Source organism: Mixophyes fleayi, chromosome 9, assembly GCF_038048845.1.
Source record: "Mixophyes fleayi isolate aMixFle1 chromosome 9, aMixFle1.hap1, whole genome shotgun sequence".
Lineage (NCBI taxonomy): Eukaryota > Metazoa > Chordata > Amphibia > Anura > Limnodynastidae > Mixophyes > Mixophyes fleayi.
In genome coordinates this window covers 128,441,909-128,458,406 of record NC_134410.1, presented here as the reverse complement: position 1 = coordinate 128,458,406, position 16,498 = coordinate 128,441,909, and the positions used below count along the sequence as shown (strand labels likewise).

General features: G+C 41.4%; 1 protein-coding gene across 4 annotated transcripts in view; it reads left to right on the top strand.

Annotated features, from left to right (window-relative positions):
• Positions 1-16,498, top strand: part of VAV2 (vav guanine nucleotide exchange factor 2) — a 157,204-nt gene that overhangs the window by 116,600 nt on the left and 24,106 nt on the right. For all 4 annotated transcript variants that reach the window (XM_075185708.1, XM_075185709.1, XM_075185707.1 and 1 more), the window contains exons 5-8: positions 9,587-9,683; positions 11,887-11,985; positions 12,370-12,438; positions 14,232-14,332. In XM_075185708.1, coding sequence (XP_075041809.1) covers positions 9,587-9,683; positions 11,887-11,985; positions 12,370-12,438; positions 14,232-14,332 — 366 coding nt within the window. The remainder of the gene's footprint in view (positions 1-9,586; positions 9,684-11,886; positions 11,986-12,369; positions 12,439-14,231; positions 14,333-16,498) is intronic.

The following is a 16,498-nucleotide window of genomic DNA, read 5'->3' as shown; positions in this document are numbered from 1 at the left end:
AGCATCCTAAGTTTCTTAAAGCAGCGATTCTCAGCCAGCGTGGCGTAGTTGTGTAATGTCACCATCCACGACACAACTTCTGGGTAACAACGAAAGCAGAATCACTGGACCAAATATGGAAAGGGGCACACACAAGGCAGTCCGTGTGGTTTTAAGGCGTTGGTTAGCGGCAGAAAGGCGCCTTAACAGGCGATAGGAGTGAGCGAACGCTGAATAGTAACAAATTGGCTGAAATTCACTTTTGTTTGTTGATGATATTTTATTTGTTACAATATTTTATCACCAAGGTGTAAGAAAAGAGCTGATTGATGCGTCATCTGTGTTGGCGTAAATATCACGGCACTACTGTGCTGTGTAGGCGTCTGATCTTACACAGGTCGCACTAACGATGACAATAAAACCGTTTCCTGATAGGAGACACTGGCTGTGTTTAATAAGTAAACTGTACGGTACATGTTTAATCATTCTTACTTTCCTTTCAATATACTTTTTTGCCTCTTGGTCATTACCCACTAGCCACTTTTCAGTGTAAATAACAGAAGAGGGGGTGTTTTTAAACAGCGTTGCACAGTTGGCGATTTAGGACGTATTCACAGTGCTTAGAACAGCATCAATCTCTGCCTAGTGATCACGTTGTTTTGCTTCTACCGAAAATTATCTTTTGAGTGGACTACGGTCCCCACCAGCCCGTCAGATGAGACTCCAGATAGTGGGAGTTGTTGTCCCAGCTGTAAAGCACAATCTCTCATTCTTGGCTAACAAGCGAGCAGACAGGGGCGGCGTTTGGGGCTTTCTGACATGAATTCTAAAATCAGAGAAAATTGTGAATTAAAAAAAAAAAATCCATCCAGAATTTCTGGTTTCTGTTTATTTACTCTTTTGCTGCTCTGTGAGAGTTTTGCTGTGTGTGGCTTCGGGGAGGGGTCATTTGCATTGAGCCTTATTACTGGGTTGGGGGGGGGGGGGGGGGGATTGGAAGCCCGGCCAACAACGTGTCCCACCCCAAATATTTTCTGTGTTTTCTCCAGTTAACCATGAAAACCAGCTCCGTCTTCCAAGTATCTAGTACAGATGGAGGAAGCTGTTATGTGGGATATAGAATTTATCGTGTCATGTTCTGGCCCAGGCAGCTTTTGTACATAAATCGCTGGTCTGTTGTATATTATCTTAGGCTCCACTAATCCTGCCAGCTCCCAGGGCCCTCATTAATTACTAGGGAAGCTCACAGGAAAAGCCATTTGGATCTTCAACTTGAACTTGGGTCTTAATTATCTCCTAGATATGAGCGCGCGTTATTAGAGAGCGCTGCGTTCTCACTGGCCGGTCATTACTGAGAGCGGATGTGTGGGTCTGTGTCTTTATATAATGATGAATTTTTACATTCAGTCCATGATGAGATGGGCTCATTATTCGGGATCTAGAACCTGGGCTGTAGCAGGTAATAATTCATGTATCCAGTTTATCCAGCGATGTTACTGGCGGAACGTTCAGGCCAGTTGTCTAACAGGACGGAGTTTACTTCACATATAATTCTTATAGAAATCATGAAGCAAATTATGTCTTTATCTTTTTGTGTTTATTTTGTTTGCTCCACCAAGCAAAAAAGTGTCATTCACTGGACGGCTTATTGCGTTGGATCGGAGACCTTGTCCGCTGGTCTAAACGTCTGATGTGAAACGCCAACGCTCCTGATGATTCCAAGAATTGGGGATCCCGTAGTTCTGTAGAAGTAGAATGAAGTTTCAAGTCGAACCTCCGTAGTGTAAATTGTCCATAAACATGCACCATATATTAATGTCCAGATGCGTTAACCCTCCAGAACCTCTCTCTGTTCATTAATTCTTGCGGCCCTAGATCTGAAAGACTTTCTACACATCTCTAGCTCGGACTCCGACCTGGAAACCGATTTGTAGTCTACTTGGAAATGATGACAAAAACACATGTAGTATCTAAAGAAATTAAATGGATCTGAAAACACCTCACGTTTCACTGTATATTTTTGGTTCCTCGTGACTATAAAATATATATAGTTATACACTAGTATAAGCTGTTTCATGGTGACGTGAACACAGCCAGAAGATGGCCCAAGTAGCATTGGCCACAATTGACATTTTTGATTTCATATCCTGCATCTTGTGTGTGTTCAACTGGTCGTCATCATCATGTTGTGAAGGATTCACCCCATTAATTAAGCTCTTCTCTGATCTTCTCCACAATGACTACAGAAAATGAGATACCAGCAGATCTGGAGATAAATACAGATATAGTAAAGTTACTGTAGACCGTTCGTGTGGTATACGACCAGTAATACTGAGTGAGGTCTGTGAAATGTTTGCATCTTTACACATTCGGCCCTGGTATTTTGCCCGTTGCTCCGGTGGAATGAATGATTCCCCCATCGTTCTTGTTCCACCTCTCGATCATTCCTGTTCCATCCGGGCTTCTCCCATTCTTCATCCCGACCACACTGTCTGTATTCATAGTTAAATCAGTTCTGCACATTCTTGAAAACAGAATATAGAACTAAAGTGCGGAAACGGACGAAGCAGCCGGAACAGGGCACATCAACAAGACGTAGATATCGGCCTGGTCGTGTAGAGGTAAAAACCAACCAGTTAGAACGTTGAACCCAAGACCTACACAAAGTAAAGGCAGCTATTCTATGGTCTGGAAGAATATTCAGCATCTCATTTCACTGGGAACCTGTAAAAGGTGCATTCTGCTCTACACTATTACTCTGCAATTTATTTTCTGTATACAACGACAGCCAGATACGAAAACCCCCAGACACTTGTGTCAATTGATATTCTTCATCCTGATCTCAAATATTTATTCCAAACCTGTCTTTTTAACATGTTTTACCCTCTGGGCAACAAGGATCCGGCTTTCTGACTTGTTGCCTGAGGGCGAATGTAGCAGATGGATAAACAGTGCAGCGTACGTGCGCTGAGATTTTATACTGCTCGACCTGACGCGTGGAAGAAAAAAAGTATTTTTAACTCTTTTTACATCTCTAGATGCACAAAGTTTTACTTCCCATTTTGTTCACCGGAGGGTTAAACAATTTGGTGGGAGTGGGTTCGAACAGATGGGGGGGGGGGGGGGGGCGCTTTCGTGTGCAATGTATACTAAATGTCAGTATTTAAAACAAGTCCTATATAGAAGGGTTTTTTTTTTTTTTTAAATAGCAAGTAAAGTATTTTTCAAGCATGCATCTGATTTTTCTTAGCTGTTCACTTACAAATCATTTACTCCTTTATAAAATCTCTCTGGAGGTTGCAAAATATAGCTGCCAGTTACACAGACACAGACTAACAGCTCTCAGAATAGCATGTTATGGAAGAGGTGGGAGGAGGAAGGAGAGGGTTTTACAGCAGACGAACGCAAAGGCAAAAAGCTTTATCGCCATAATTTATCATAAAAATGTATTGTTGCAATTCCTCTAAATTATATATAATTATATATATATATATATATATATATATATATATATATATATATATATATATATCTTTTTTTTTGTAAAGAACTTACACATTCAAAAATTCTTTAATGACAAAATATAGCAATTTATTTTTATGATTTTCATGTTTTATAATACTGCAGTTGGATTAATATGCGGACAAGATGCAATCGTGCTTGTTAAAGTGGAGAAATTTAACTAAAGTTTTTGTCGTTCGTAAATATTTTTCCGCCTTGATCGTTGCCATAATAATCATGATTTCCGTGAATCTTAAGTGTAACATTTTTGTTGCTATAGGGAGAAATTAACCTATGAAAATACTGTACTTTTTTGATGGATGTTCTAAAACCCGATCGTTTATGTCAAAATTTCCCTGTAACAAATTCAGACAGAAAATTTAGTTTCATAACGTGCAAATACGCAGGTACGTTTGTTCGTTTTTTTTTATTTGATGCAGTGACATCATTATAAGAAGTTTCTTTACAATAAAAACATCAGTTTTGTCATCTGCTATAAGGCCTTGGGTCAAGTTGCGTTGACTTTCTCCAGACACGGTGATCTTGTGTGCTCGGATAACTGGGGCCGAATTCCCCAGGGAAGCGAGGGAGATGGATACGGTGGAGCAGTCTCCCTCGTCTGACATTAGTGAGCCAGATGGCTGCATGAGAAGAGCCACTTTCAATTAGAAACACAGTGAAGTCAACAGATGGCTCAGATTGGGGCAGATGACCACGTGTTCGGAGCAGACTGCGATTTACCTAATTTATCTGACGGAGAAGAAAGAGCTTGAACTTTGTGTGGTAGATGACGAAGTATATCTCATTTATCTATTTTATGACTGGTTTATGTGAGGACACAGACATGGCATCGGGCCTCCAGCTATGACTGGGATACAGTTCTCATTCAACCCATAAAAGAACGTCAGACCCTTATCCTACATCTTGTGCAGAACTACTGGAGGCGATGCCCACGACGGTCGGTGGCCTGCTGGGATAATATTGGGACAGAAGGAGCTAGTGGACCACTGGTTGAATAGACTTCTACTGACCATAAAATGTCTGTATGGGAACATCACGGATTATATGTCTATAGAGGTTCAATACGGATGTACGGCCGTGATCACCAGCCCACTAGATCGCCTAATCCTAACCCCATTTGGTTCACTGATAATTCTTCACATTATGGACACGTTAATGGAACATTGTCTATCGATCTCCATATAAGGGACAATCAATAAGAAAACCAGATAAACTACTATGAGCTTTTATACACTGAGGCTGCTGTAGCGACAGGGGAACAAATCACTTTTGCGGACTGAACCAATACTTGGTCTATCTTCTCGCTAGCAGTGATGCTAAAACCGGTTCCTGTTCGAGTCTGAGACCAGTTGAAAGGCCAATCGGTTCCAAAATGTAAAAATTCGTAGGAATTTCTCAAAAATTTCAAACCTCTCTATTCGCTAGGAAATAGTGACATTACTGGTTGTTAGTGAATTGATATTTTGCAATCTTATGAATATTGGCTCAGCCTCCATGGAGGTTTTTCGGCACATGTTCCTTTAGACCAGGCTTGTCCAACCTGTGGCCCTCCAGGTGTTGTGAAACTACAAGTCCCAGCATGCTTTGCCAGTAGACAACCAGTTGAAAGCTGGAAGGGCATGCTGAGACTTGTAGTTTCACAACATCTGGAGGGCCGCAGGTTGGACAGGCCTGCTTTAGACGTTCTGGTGTTACTCACAGTAAGCTAAGCTGACAGCTGCAATCCTCGCTAGTGGGATCTCTAACCAGCGGGTTGTCTTCCAGTTGTTATGAAACTACAAAACCAGCATGGATGAAATACTGAGACTTGTAGTTCCACAATACCTTGAGGGTAATGGGTTATGTGACCCGGGTCTGCTTCAGAAGAACTGGCATTTTGGTAGGGCTGATCGGAGGTTGGTGGAGGCTCAAATCCATTACTTGCCAGGGGCTCCGAGTGGTCTAAATAGTTTGGGGATCGGGCGCACCTCATCACGTATGGATTTGGTGCAGGATTGTCCTCTGTACAAAAACAAGATTTTATTTTGGGAGCTGGAAATATATAAAGTAACTAGAGGGGCCGGTGAACGTGCATTTAATTTTCCACCTGTTTAAAAGGACCTGATTTTTTTCCACCCACTGGAAAATTTTCCAGAGCTCCGCCAACCCCTGGGAGTGTTCTCCTTTTTACAGTCCCCCCCAAAGCCTGGAAAGTGGGCACATTGAATTGCACTTGTCAGACTAGGGCGGGCACTCACACAAATAACAGGCAGCTCCACATTTTTGTGCTTTATTAACGGACCTCGGTTACTTTAGGCGACAGGTGAACTTTAAAATTAACTTTTTTTCCTTTTCTTTCTTGCTTTTTAACATCCGCAGTTTGACATATGCACTCGTGAATTGCAGTGGAATAGAAAAGCCGTATGAAAAGGCCGTTCCTCTCTAACTCGTATAAAAATCAGATTGGGAACAACGCGGTTTATTGACTCGGGAACACGATGTGACTTTTGAGCAGTACGTGGTGACCAGGGGTGACCTTGCTCTGTGTATTTCGCCTTCTCTGTGAAATCACTCTGGGCAATAATGTGTTTTTATTTAATTCCTTCTGTAAATGTAATGATCATTTTGCATGAGGGGCCCTGCGCACACGCCGCGGGCCCTTATCGCACGCACCAGTCTGTCACCTGCGATATTTCACCGGCTGCTCGGGTGTAAGAGAATGTGTTTAAGCCCCAGGCATTGTAGAACCATGTCATTTACATGACTGCTTCTTTCTCTTTCTTTAGAACGGTATATAGCAATATTTTATAATTCAATGTTAACACCGATTTCTATGTTAGCCTAATATGACGGCAGGTTCAAGGTAGGATTGATATTTAGCAGCATTAGTGCGAATAACATGAGCCAAATCTACATTATAGTCTGATTTCTGCCCTATTCCCAGCCTATATGAGCTCTCCAGGAATCAGTTACAGATCTCCAAATACATAAGTCTCATTAACCCTCGTTCCTCCTCCGCGGCCTCTCCTTAAGTTGGAATAATTGCTGCGTATTTCCGCCTGCGGTTTATTGGTGACTTTGTGGAGTGGATGATCTCCGGGTCATTTTTGTAAAATTTAGTCTGGTTAATGATCATATATTTTTAACAGGGTTAATTCTACAAAAAATGGGACAGAGGAAACAGTTGCTGTAACCCATGGCAACGGGTCAGAGTCTAATATTTCTAGTACAATTAAGATCATGACTGCACACAGCTCCTGGCTATTAGTTACACCAACTTTTGTCAGTGCACCAGTTTTGTTTCACATACAGGTTCTGATTTTATTACATATTAGTGGGTGGGATTGGCCGTCATTTTGTTTTTCCCCCGATTTAAGTTACTGTTCGTACTTTTCCATGGACTATCTGGCCACAAGGAATCCAGGGATTTATTCAGAATAAAAGATCTTGGAATGTGTTATGGGTCATTGATGAAAGCTGGTGCATGTGCTGTAACCCACGGCAACCAACAAGATTAAAGTTCCTGTGTGAACTCCTGCGCCGTACACTTCACAGTACTGTGTGTCATTAATGCTCTGCCCCTGTTATACATTAGTGTGTGGGAAGTCCTGTGGGCTGGTGGGGACCTCCCTGGGACATGATCGGTGTAGTAAGAAAAAGAGACCTGACATCGAAAGCAAATACTCCATCACTCTTTACGTTTTAACAGAGCTGCGGTGGATAAGAACAACGGCTGGTTTGTCGTTTCTTTACTTTCTTAAAACCTCTTTTCTTGGCGAATGTCTCTTTATCCTTTTAACCTGTATTAGACGAGACCTATAGAGGCCATAATGTATCCTCCAGTGTATGTGCGACGTATCCATGAACCTGTCCATCATTATCTTTATAAAATTGTCTATGTCCATGTTGCTATTGTCCCCTGTCCATATATATTTTCTTTTCAGGGATAAAAGCAATAAAACTGTTATTTACCAAGGTCATAAAACTGTCTCTCCACTCTCCATAGAGATAAAGGCCAGTTTATGAGACTGTCTCCGCAGTAAAACACCCACGTTGAGTCATTCACACTTAGAGATGTGTTTGTGCAGCGATCTGGGATTACGGGTCAGGTTTTGTTTGAAAGTACATAAGGTGACATTAAAAAAGTTGTTCTTTGTAATTTTTCCTATCTTGGTTAAACTATGGAAACGTTGTATTGTGCAAAACTTATTGAGCGAAGTGTCACATTGTAACCAGCTTCTTTATAAAAATATTACGCAGCTTCCAGAAATTTGTCGCACTTTTGTCTACCCCCCTTATACCCTGTCTGGCACCTGCCCTTTACTTTCATCGATACCTTTATGATTTCAGTTGTGTAACTTTTTTTAAATACATCATTCTGAGATGAACGACCGTTACTTTAGTTAATAATGTATCATGCATTATTTTTTCTGTAGAATTTGGTTTTTAGAAAAAAAAGAAATTGTTTGTAGTGTCTGTTTTACTTTCGGGATTTTAGATTAGTTCCCTCGCTTGTTACATAAGCCTTGTCTGAGAGCTGCGTAACGTGGAATAACGTTCTCTGTGCGCAAAAACTTTGGTCTACGGGTCTTGTGGAACTACAAGTCTCAAGTCTCCTATTTAGAGAATATTTTATTTTTAGAATGTTCATATTCGTGTCACATTTTTTAAGAAACATTTGTTCCAGAGGGTTATTTCAGTGTAACTGCCACAAGGCATCTCGTAGTCACCGGCTAGACTGCATATTTTTGGGGTGTAGAGTCTCTGTGTGGATTCCAGAACTCTGTCAGCGTAGCCCGTTGGGCCTGCGTACCAGACGAGATTGTTGTTGAGAAGTGAAATCCTCTTCCACTTCATTCTGTGCCAGCGGGCTTCACACTCCTGACAGATGCCATGTGAATGGGTTAAGCAAAGAGCAGATAGTGGCATTGCCTTGGTTCTGGGTACAGGGGACATATGTACAGGGAAAGATTTTCCTTGACTGGTTTCCCGACGAGAAGGAATCTTTGGGGCTACAGCTGCGTGAAGCTCTGAGCAATCCCAACTGCTCCGGGACAGAACAGACTGTAATATCACAGGGGGGAACTGTTAGAGTCACTCGTCGGTGGCGAGAAAGGTTTGCGTTCGATGTGTTTGTGTGTAACACGTGTGTAAAATGCTGCTGATATGTTATCACAGATAGGTGTCTCTCTGATTAAACGTATTGTTTTACCTTATTACGGAGACTGGGGATAACGTGCGGCCCCCTTTGAAGGTCACAGGTCCCTCACAGTATCATGTTGCTTATCGCTGCTCTAGATCGTCAGAGTTCTGCGACGTCAGGACTTTTTTTTCCCGCGAGCCAACATATTTTTCCTAAACAAATATTCGAGGAATGCCAGGAATCTATTTTATGTTTAAATAACTTTAAACCATAAAGGACAAACGCTGTGCACTTTATTACACAGGTTTATTTGTATTCATAAAATGTACATAGTAAACATATCAAGGTTTACAAATAAGATCTTCCTGCAGTGGAAATTTTGCATTATTTATAAAGAAATTTGCATTTAAAAAAACAAACAAAAAAAACAAAGTTTCATTTTGAGCAGCACAATTATAAATCTAAAACAATCTTCTTCCTGTCACAGTTATACGATCGCATTATGCTAAAAAGGAAAAAGTCTGATTGAATAACTTAGTGCTGCAACCTCTGGCATCTGCTCCTCTGGTTGGGGAACGGTAGAGAAATAACCGCGAGGTTTATATTATACGCCAGGATCATTGTTACGCGTTTATAATGGTCTCGCTGTCTATTATATAAGTGGTGACTGATGTGTATTACGCTGCAGCTCATTCCGTTGTTGCAGAGCTGAAAAAATATATTATCCCACATAACAAAAATCCATTCTCTTGTTGCTCTAAATATATATTTTTATTGGCGGTTCTACATTATCGCTGTGTGTCATAGAGGAGAAAAGGATATCCTCAAATAAAAGATCATTAAAGCTTGCTGAACTTTTTTTGTGTAACTTTTAATCCATTGTTTATTTTGTGTTGTTGTAATAAGGACAATAAACTTTACTTTTTCTTTCTAAGCTAATTTAGAGTTTTGTTTCAATTTTAGCGAACACGACTTGGGAGAGAATGATACCTACGACGTTCCGTGCGAAGAAGACGACATTTACGAAGACATCATCAAAGTGGAAAATCAACAGCCGATGGTAAGCGCCCCGCAAAAACGCATTTGTTGCGTCGTCGTCGTTTATCGGTACGGCGCCACAAAATTCTGCGGCGCCAGTCAGTTAAGCGTCTCTAATCTAACAAAATACAAGCACAGGTGAGACTGACGTGGGACAAGGTAGAGAAAAGCTTCCTCATGGGAGCTTACAGTCTAGAAAGTCACACCAGACATATGTATGCGACAAGACGAGGTCTGGTCTAATACGGCTCATTTAATCTCCTCCAGTTTCTAATGATTATTTCTTAGCTCTACCCAGTAGGACATTTTATTCTGCGATTCAGACAAAGAGAAAAAAAGAGTTGATAAATGGTTAATATTACCAAGTCCGTAATCCGCAAAAGTGTCCGCTCCTGAAACGAGGAACCGCAAAGCTCAAAATACAAGAAGAAGCAAAACGATACAGACTCAGACTGATATTACAGACAAAAACTATGCTTGTAAAAAATAGCGTTTATTCTAAAAATGCATTAAAAAACCATTATATTAATATGACCTAGGATAAAGCAGTCGACAGTAAATGAATCAATATCTCGTAAAAAAAAAAAAACGAAAAAAAAATCTTATAGATATTTTTACTAGGATACTTTTATATCAATCTGCATTAATCTCAAATATTATTTGTCTATAATCTACATCCTGGGAGCCTTACAGACGCCCCCTAGAGGTTGGGGTAGGTTGCAGCGCTCTTATATATAACGTGTGGCTTAACCGCCGTAGTCGGACTACAACTCCCAGCATGTTTCTCTCCCCTTATAGAATTGCTTTTATCAATGTATCTCAGAATGTAACACACATTGTACAGTTCACCGATATACCAGAAATAAAATGCAACCTGTAATATCCTGTACAGACGATCAGTAGAAGATGATGTCACTCCCAGCTCAGGACAGATACTGGGTAATAATCGATAATAACTTCATTCATTTATAGTGCATGGTGCTCTGTTCAGTGCATCGCGGCCGCTTGGCTTTATTGAAATAAACAATAGAAGATGCATTAGACAATTTCTCTAAATATCATGTTCTCCTTCCCCCCTCATGCCTCAGATAAGGTACATGCAGGTAAGGAATGATTCTGCCGATCTGTAAATGACAGAGCATAAGATGTTGTTGATCGTTCCAATCTTTGGGGTATATTTACTAAACTGCGGGTTTGAAAAAGTGGAGATGTTGCCTATAGCAACCAATCAGATTCTAGTTATCATTTATTTAGCACCTTCTACACAATGACAGCTAGATTCTGATTGGTTGCTATGGGCAACATCTCCACTTTTTCAAACCCGCAGTTTAGTAAATCTAGCCCTTTGTCTCTTAGATTTAACAGGAAAAGGCCTAATTATATGAGATCTTCTCTGACCTGTGAAATGGCTGGGAACATGTGATTTGTGTATAGCTGTATACGCAGCCCTCCGAGACTTTAAACATTGAAGGAGGATTATTTAACACACGTTTTAGCAACTTTTTTCCGCCTCCTTGCTGATCGGCATCCGCTATAATTATTCCAGATATCCTTCACCTCTGGATCATGTTCGTCGTTCTCTATGTCCGAAGCGAGTTGGGCTTATAGGCATTTAATGGACTTGTATCATCTACAGTTCATTATACTTCAGTTTTGCCCCAGTCTTATACATTTGTTGCATTACACCTGGTCTTTATTTTTATTTATGCTTTAAAGGATATCTGAATCCAAAATTCAGATCAATTACGTTTTCCCAATGGCCCCTTTTCCAGTTTCTCCGAACCCAAGTGTTAACCACATTATGTCAAATATGTTACACAGTGACAGTGGTTAAGGGCCTAAATAAGATGATTTCTAATCATTATTAATTATTTTTCTGCTATTGGTTAAAAAGCAAGATTTTAACTGCTTCACTGCAGCACAAAGGTTAATTAGTCTGCAAAGTGCTGTAACATTGTATCAACAACGTACAACCAGTTCATTGTCTTGGGTTGTAGTGAATACAGAAAGTTGTGTGAGCTCAGATGATTAAATTTTCTCACTTCACACATGTAAGACTAAATCTCCAGCTCACAAGTAGATAGGATAGAAACAACATTAATGTATGCTTAGATTTTATTTATTTTTTTCACTGGAAGGCAGAGAAGAAAACATTAAGTTAATGGACATGGGACAATTTCTGTGTGATAAAAGAGATATTTATTTTGCGTTATTTTGTCCCTCAGAAAATGGTGATGACAGAAGATGACAAGAGAAGTTGCTGTCTGTTGGAGATCCGCGATACTGAAGACAAGTATTACAAGACGCTGGATGATATCAGAATAGTGAGTCTGAGACGCTTCTGGCGGCTTTATGTAAAGATGGCTGCAGCGTCGCTCATCAACCCGCCCCTGCATTATTCATAAGTATTGGAAATAGCTGCTTTAATCGTCTCTCCATCCATCATCTACCAGAGCTCGGTGCGATTCTCAGGCTGCTCAGAATAGTCTGTGCAGTGATATAGTGAATGACTGCAAATGTCCTGTCCTGAATGGACTTTAAACCCTAAACAAAAAAAAAATCATTGCTGCCTCTTATAGACTGAGACTTGTCTTCTTGTGACTCTCGGAGCCGGCTGTTGGGTGGGTGTATAAACCCCCCCGGCCTTATATTGCGCTATGTATGATAATTCCGTTCTGTATTCTAGTGTCACGTTTTGTGTCTTTCAGAATTACATGTTACCCCTGAAGCAGATCCTCTCCCCTCCGGAGATCGCTGTAATCTTCATTAATTTAGAGGTAAATATCTTTGTTATCTTGTTCCTCTGCACCCCATGAAAGTGTTTTACCGTTGGATGGCGCTGAGCGATTAAAGCCCCCGTTACCTGGACCCTATGGGGGCAGCTTTACTAATATTATTATGGATCTTGGTCCACAAAAGGCAGATGGTTGGGGCTCTTTAATCACATAATTATGTTTCTGGTTTTCAATGTTTGTTTTTTTGGGTGACTCCGTGTTTATTATAAGTGTGTATGTCGGTGTTCGTGTGTATGACAGTGTGTATGTCGGTGTGTATGACAGTGTGTGTATGTCGGTGTTGGTGTGTATGACAGCCAGTGTGTATGTTGGTGTGTATGACAGCCAGTGTGTATGTTGGTGTTGGTGTGTATGACAGCCAGTGTGTATGTCGGTGTTGGTGTGTATGACAGTGTGTGTATGTCGGTGTTAGTGTGTATGACAGTGTGTGTATGTCGGTGTTAGTGTGTATGACAGCCAGTGTGTATATCGGTGTTAGTGTGTATGACAGCCAGTGTGTATGTCGGTGTTAGTGTGTATGACAGTGTGTGTATGTCGGTGTTAGTGTGTATGACAGCCAGTGTGTATATCGGTGTTAGTGTGTATGACAGCCAGTGTGTATGTCGGTGTTAGTGTGTATGACAGCCAGTGTGTATGTCGGTGTTAGTGTGTATGACAGCCAGTGTGTATGTCAGTGTTAGTGTGTATGACAGCCAGTGTGTGTGTTGGTGTGTATGACAGTGTGTGTATGTCGGTGTTGGTGTGTATGACAGTGTGTGTATGACAGCCAGTGTGTATATCGGTGTTAGTGTGTATGACAGCCAGTGTGTATGTCGGTGTTAGTGTGTATGACAGCCAGTGTGTATGTCGGTGTTGGTGTGTATGACAGCCAGTGTGTATGTCGGTGTTGGTGTGTATGACAGCCAGTGTGTATGTCGGTGTTGGTGTGTATGACAGTGTGTGTATGTCGGTGTTGGTGTGTATGACAGTGTGTGTATGTCGGTGTTGGTGTGTATGACAGCCAGTGTGTATGTCGGTGTTGGTGTGTATGACAGTGTGTGTATGTCGGTGTTAGTGTGTATGACAGTGTGTGTATGTCGGTGTTAGTGTGTATGACAGCCAGTGTGTATATCGGTGTTAGTGTGTATGACAGCCAGTGTGTATGTCGGTGTTAGTGTGTATGACAGCCAGTGTGTATGTCGGTGTTGGTGTGTATGACAGCCAGTGTGTATGTCGGTGTTGGTGTGTATGACAGCCAGTGTGTATGTCGGTGTTGGTGTGTATGACAGTGTGTGTATGTCGGTGTTGGTGTGTATGACAGTGTGTGTATGTCGGTGTTGGTGTGTATGACAGTGTGTGTATGTCGGTGTTGGTGTGTATGACAGCCAGTGTGTATGTCGGTGTTGGTGTGTATGACAGCCAGTGTGTATGTCGGTGTTGGTGTGTATGACAGTGTGTGTATGTCGGTGTTGGTGTGTATGACAGTGTGTGTATGTCGGTGTTGGTGTGTATGACAGTGTGTGTATGTCGGTGTTGGTGTGTATGACAGCCAGTGTGTATGTCGGTGTTGGTGTGTATGACAGCCAGTGTGTATGTCGGTGTTGGTGTGTATGACAGCCAGTGTGTATGTCGGTGTTGGTGTGTATGACAGTGTGTGTATGTCGGTGTTGGTGTGTATGACAGTGTGTGTATGTCGGTGTTGGTGTGTATGACAGTGTGTGTATGTCGGTGTTAATATGTATATTTGTCCCGCTGTGTATCATTATCTTTACACTGTATCCGCTCTGTTACCCCAGGAACTAATAAAGGTCCATTTCAACTTTCTGCGAACCATCGAGATGTCCATAATGTCGTGTGGCACCACGATCGGTCAGGTCTTCCTGGACTACAAGGAAAAGTAAGACGAATGGCCCGATACGCTGCCATAATGTTCAATTTCTCCACTGTCTCTGGGAAACGCAGGATTTCACCTTCAGTCAGACACCTGTTATCACATTGTATGCTCATATACAGTCTGCATTGCACATAAACGTATTACTAATACACAAGTAATTATTATATATAAATCCTGCCCAAGAATAGGCTATAAACCACAGCTAGTAAATGGATGGCGGGTTCTTACATTGCCACCTGGTGGTAGAATGTAGTAGTACAGCACTTGTCCTACTTATTCCTATAGTCTCCTCTAAATAGTAATTAATGACAGTTTAACCTGTTAGAAGAGAGGGGAATGAATGTACAATATTTGGAATGACATAAATCTTCGTTAGATTGATGCTAACCAGGTTTCTGAAAATGCTGCTTAAATGTTTTAAAGGAAGGTTCAATGTTATATCCACAGAACAGTCTGGGGATTATCAGACAGTAATAAGGTTGTATAGATATAACACAACCGTGTTACTCCCATTGTATACAGACTGGGTCTGTGGAGCGGGATCACTTGGTATATTTATATCGGATATTACAGAGCTCTGGGTAGACTGTAGCGCTGATCACTGACTCATACCCGCTCTGCAGTTGTCTCACGGTCTAGACTGTACCTTGGGGAGTGAAACTGTTCTACAAAAGAAATGGTAATAGAACATTTAATTGTGATGTGATAAATGTGACTCGTAGCTGAGACATTTCTCCTGCAGAGCTGACAGACAAAGGGACAGAAATCTCTATAAACGTTGTTTGTGTTGTGGGCAGGAGAGTGAATGTATTGTCTGTCTGATGTTCTATCTCTGGGTAAAGACATTTCGGTGGGAGACAGTGAGTGACAGATTACATACAGCCGGCCAACGTGAGCTAATCAATAAGGTGGAAGCAGCAGTCTACAAATCAATATTACCAATATTACAAATACTGAGAATTATACCCCATATGCAAACACAGGGGGAACCCTCTAAACCAGAAACAATGAAAGGGCTGTAAAATATACAGATACATTGTTGCTTTTGCTCCTCCTAAGAGAATATGCAAAAGTGGAAAGTGTTATAATTCTGTGTGTGGCCAGATTAAGGGAAGTGGTACTGTGCAGTTATATGTTTATACATTATAAGACCAGATACTAATGATTGTCTGCAATATATAGAGCGGGAGAAGTGATACTGTGCAGTTGTATATTCATAAAACAAATACTAAGAATTGCATGGAGTATATAAGTGGCACTGTGTAATAGACAGTTGGTGTCCATACACTGACGACATTTAAAGCTATTTCCCAAGATATAATTTTTCGGTAAGGAAATATTGTGTGTTCAAATCTGAAGATTTCTAATGACGTTTTGTAATCTCCTGATATCGGTGAAATCTCCTGTAAACCGTGTGGAACAGCGACAGCGGAATTAATTACAGCTTAAAATTACATTTTACTCCTGGTGAACATGGTGCAGCAAAAAACCAGCAATGCTGTATACATCTTCCTTTGAAATTAACGCATATACTGTATATGTAACCTCTCACCACCTGGAATAATTGGCTGCATTCTCAGTGATGTCACTGGTTCCTAGTGACTGGATAGGCTGCATTCTCAGTGATGTCACTGGCTCCTAGTGACTGGATAGGCTGCATTCTCAGTGATGTCACTGGCTCCTAGTGACTGGATAGGCTGCATTCTCAGTGATGTCACTGGCTCCTAGTGACTGGATAGGCTGCATTCTCAGTGATGTCACTGGCTCCTAGTGACTGGATAGGCTGCATTCTCAGTGATGTCACTGGCTCCTAGTGACTGGATAGGCTGCATTCTCAGTGATGTCACTGGCTCCTAGTGACTGGATAGGCTGCATTCTCAGTGATGTCACTATAGGTCATTTACGGAGCTCAAAACAGCAGCTCCGCAGTGCAAATGCTTCAAGTTTTCGGCTGGGGTGTGTAGATTTTCAGAGCAAGATGACCACATTTATGGAGGAATAGGGAAGTACCGGGGTCCTCCGCATACTTACCTACTTCTCCTGGTAAATAGACTTTATTTACCAAGAGGAGGTGTGCTACAAGAAAATGGCCGCTGCTCAGACACACTGATGAAGTCATTACTAATTCTCCTCTTCTGTGGTGGCCCCGCCCACTGCTTGTTATAATTA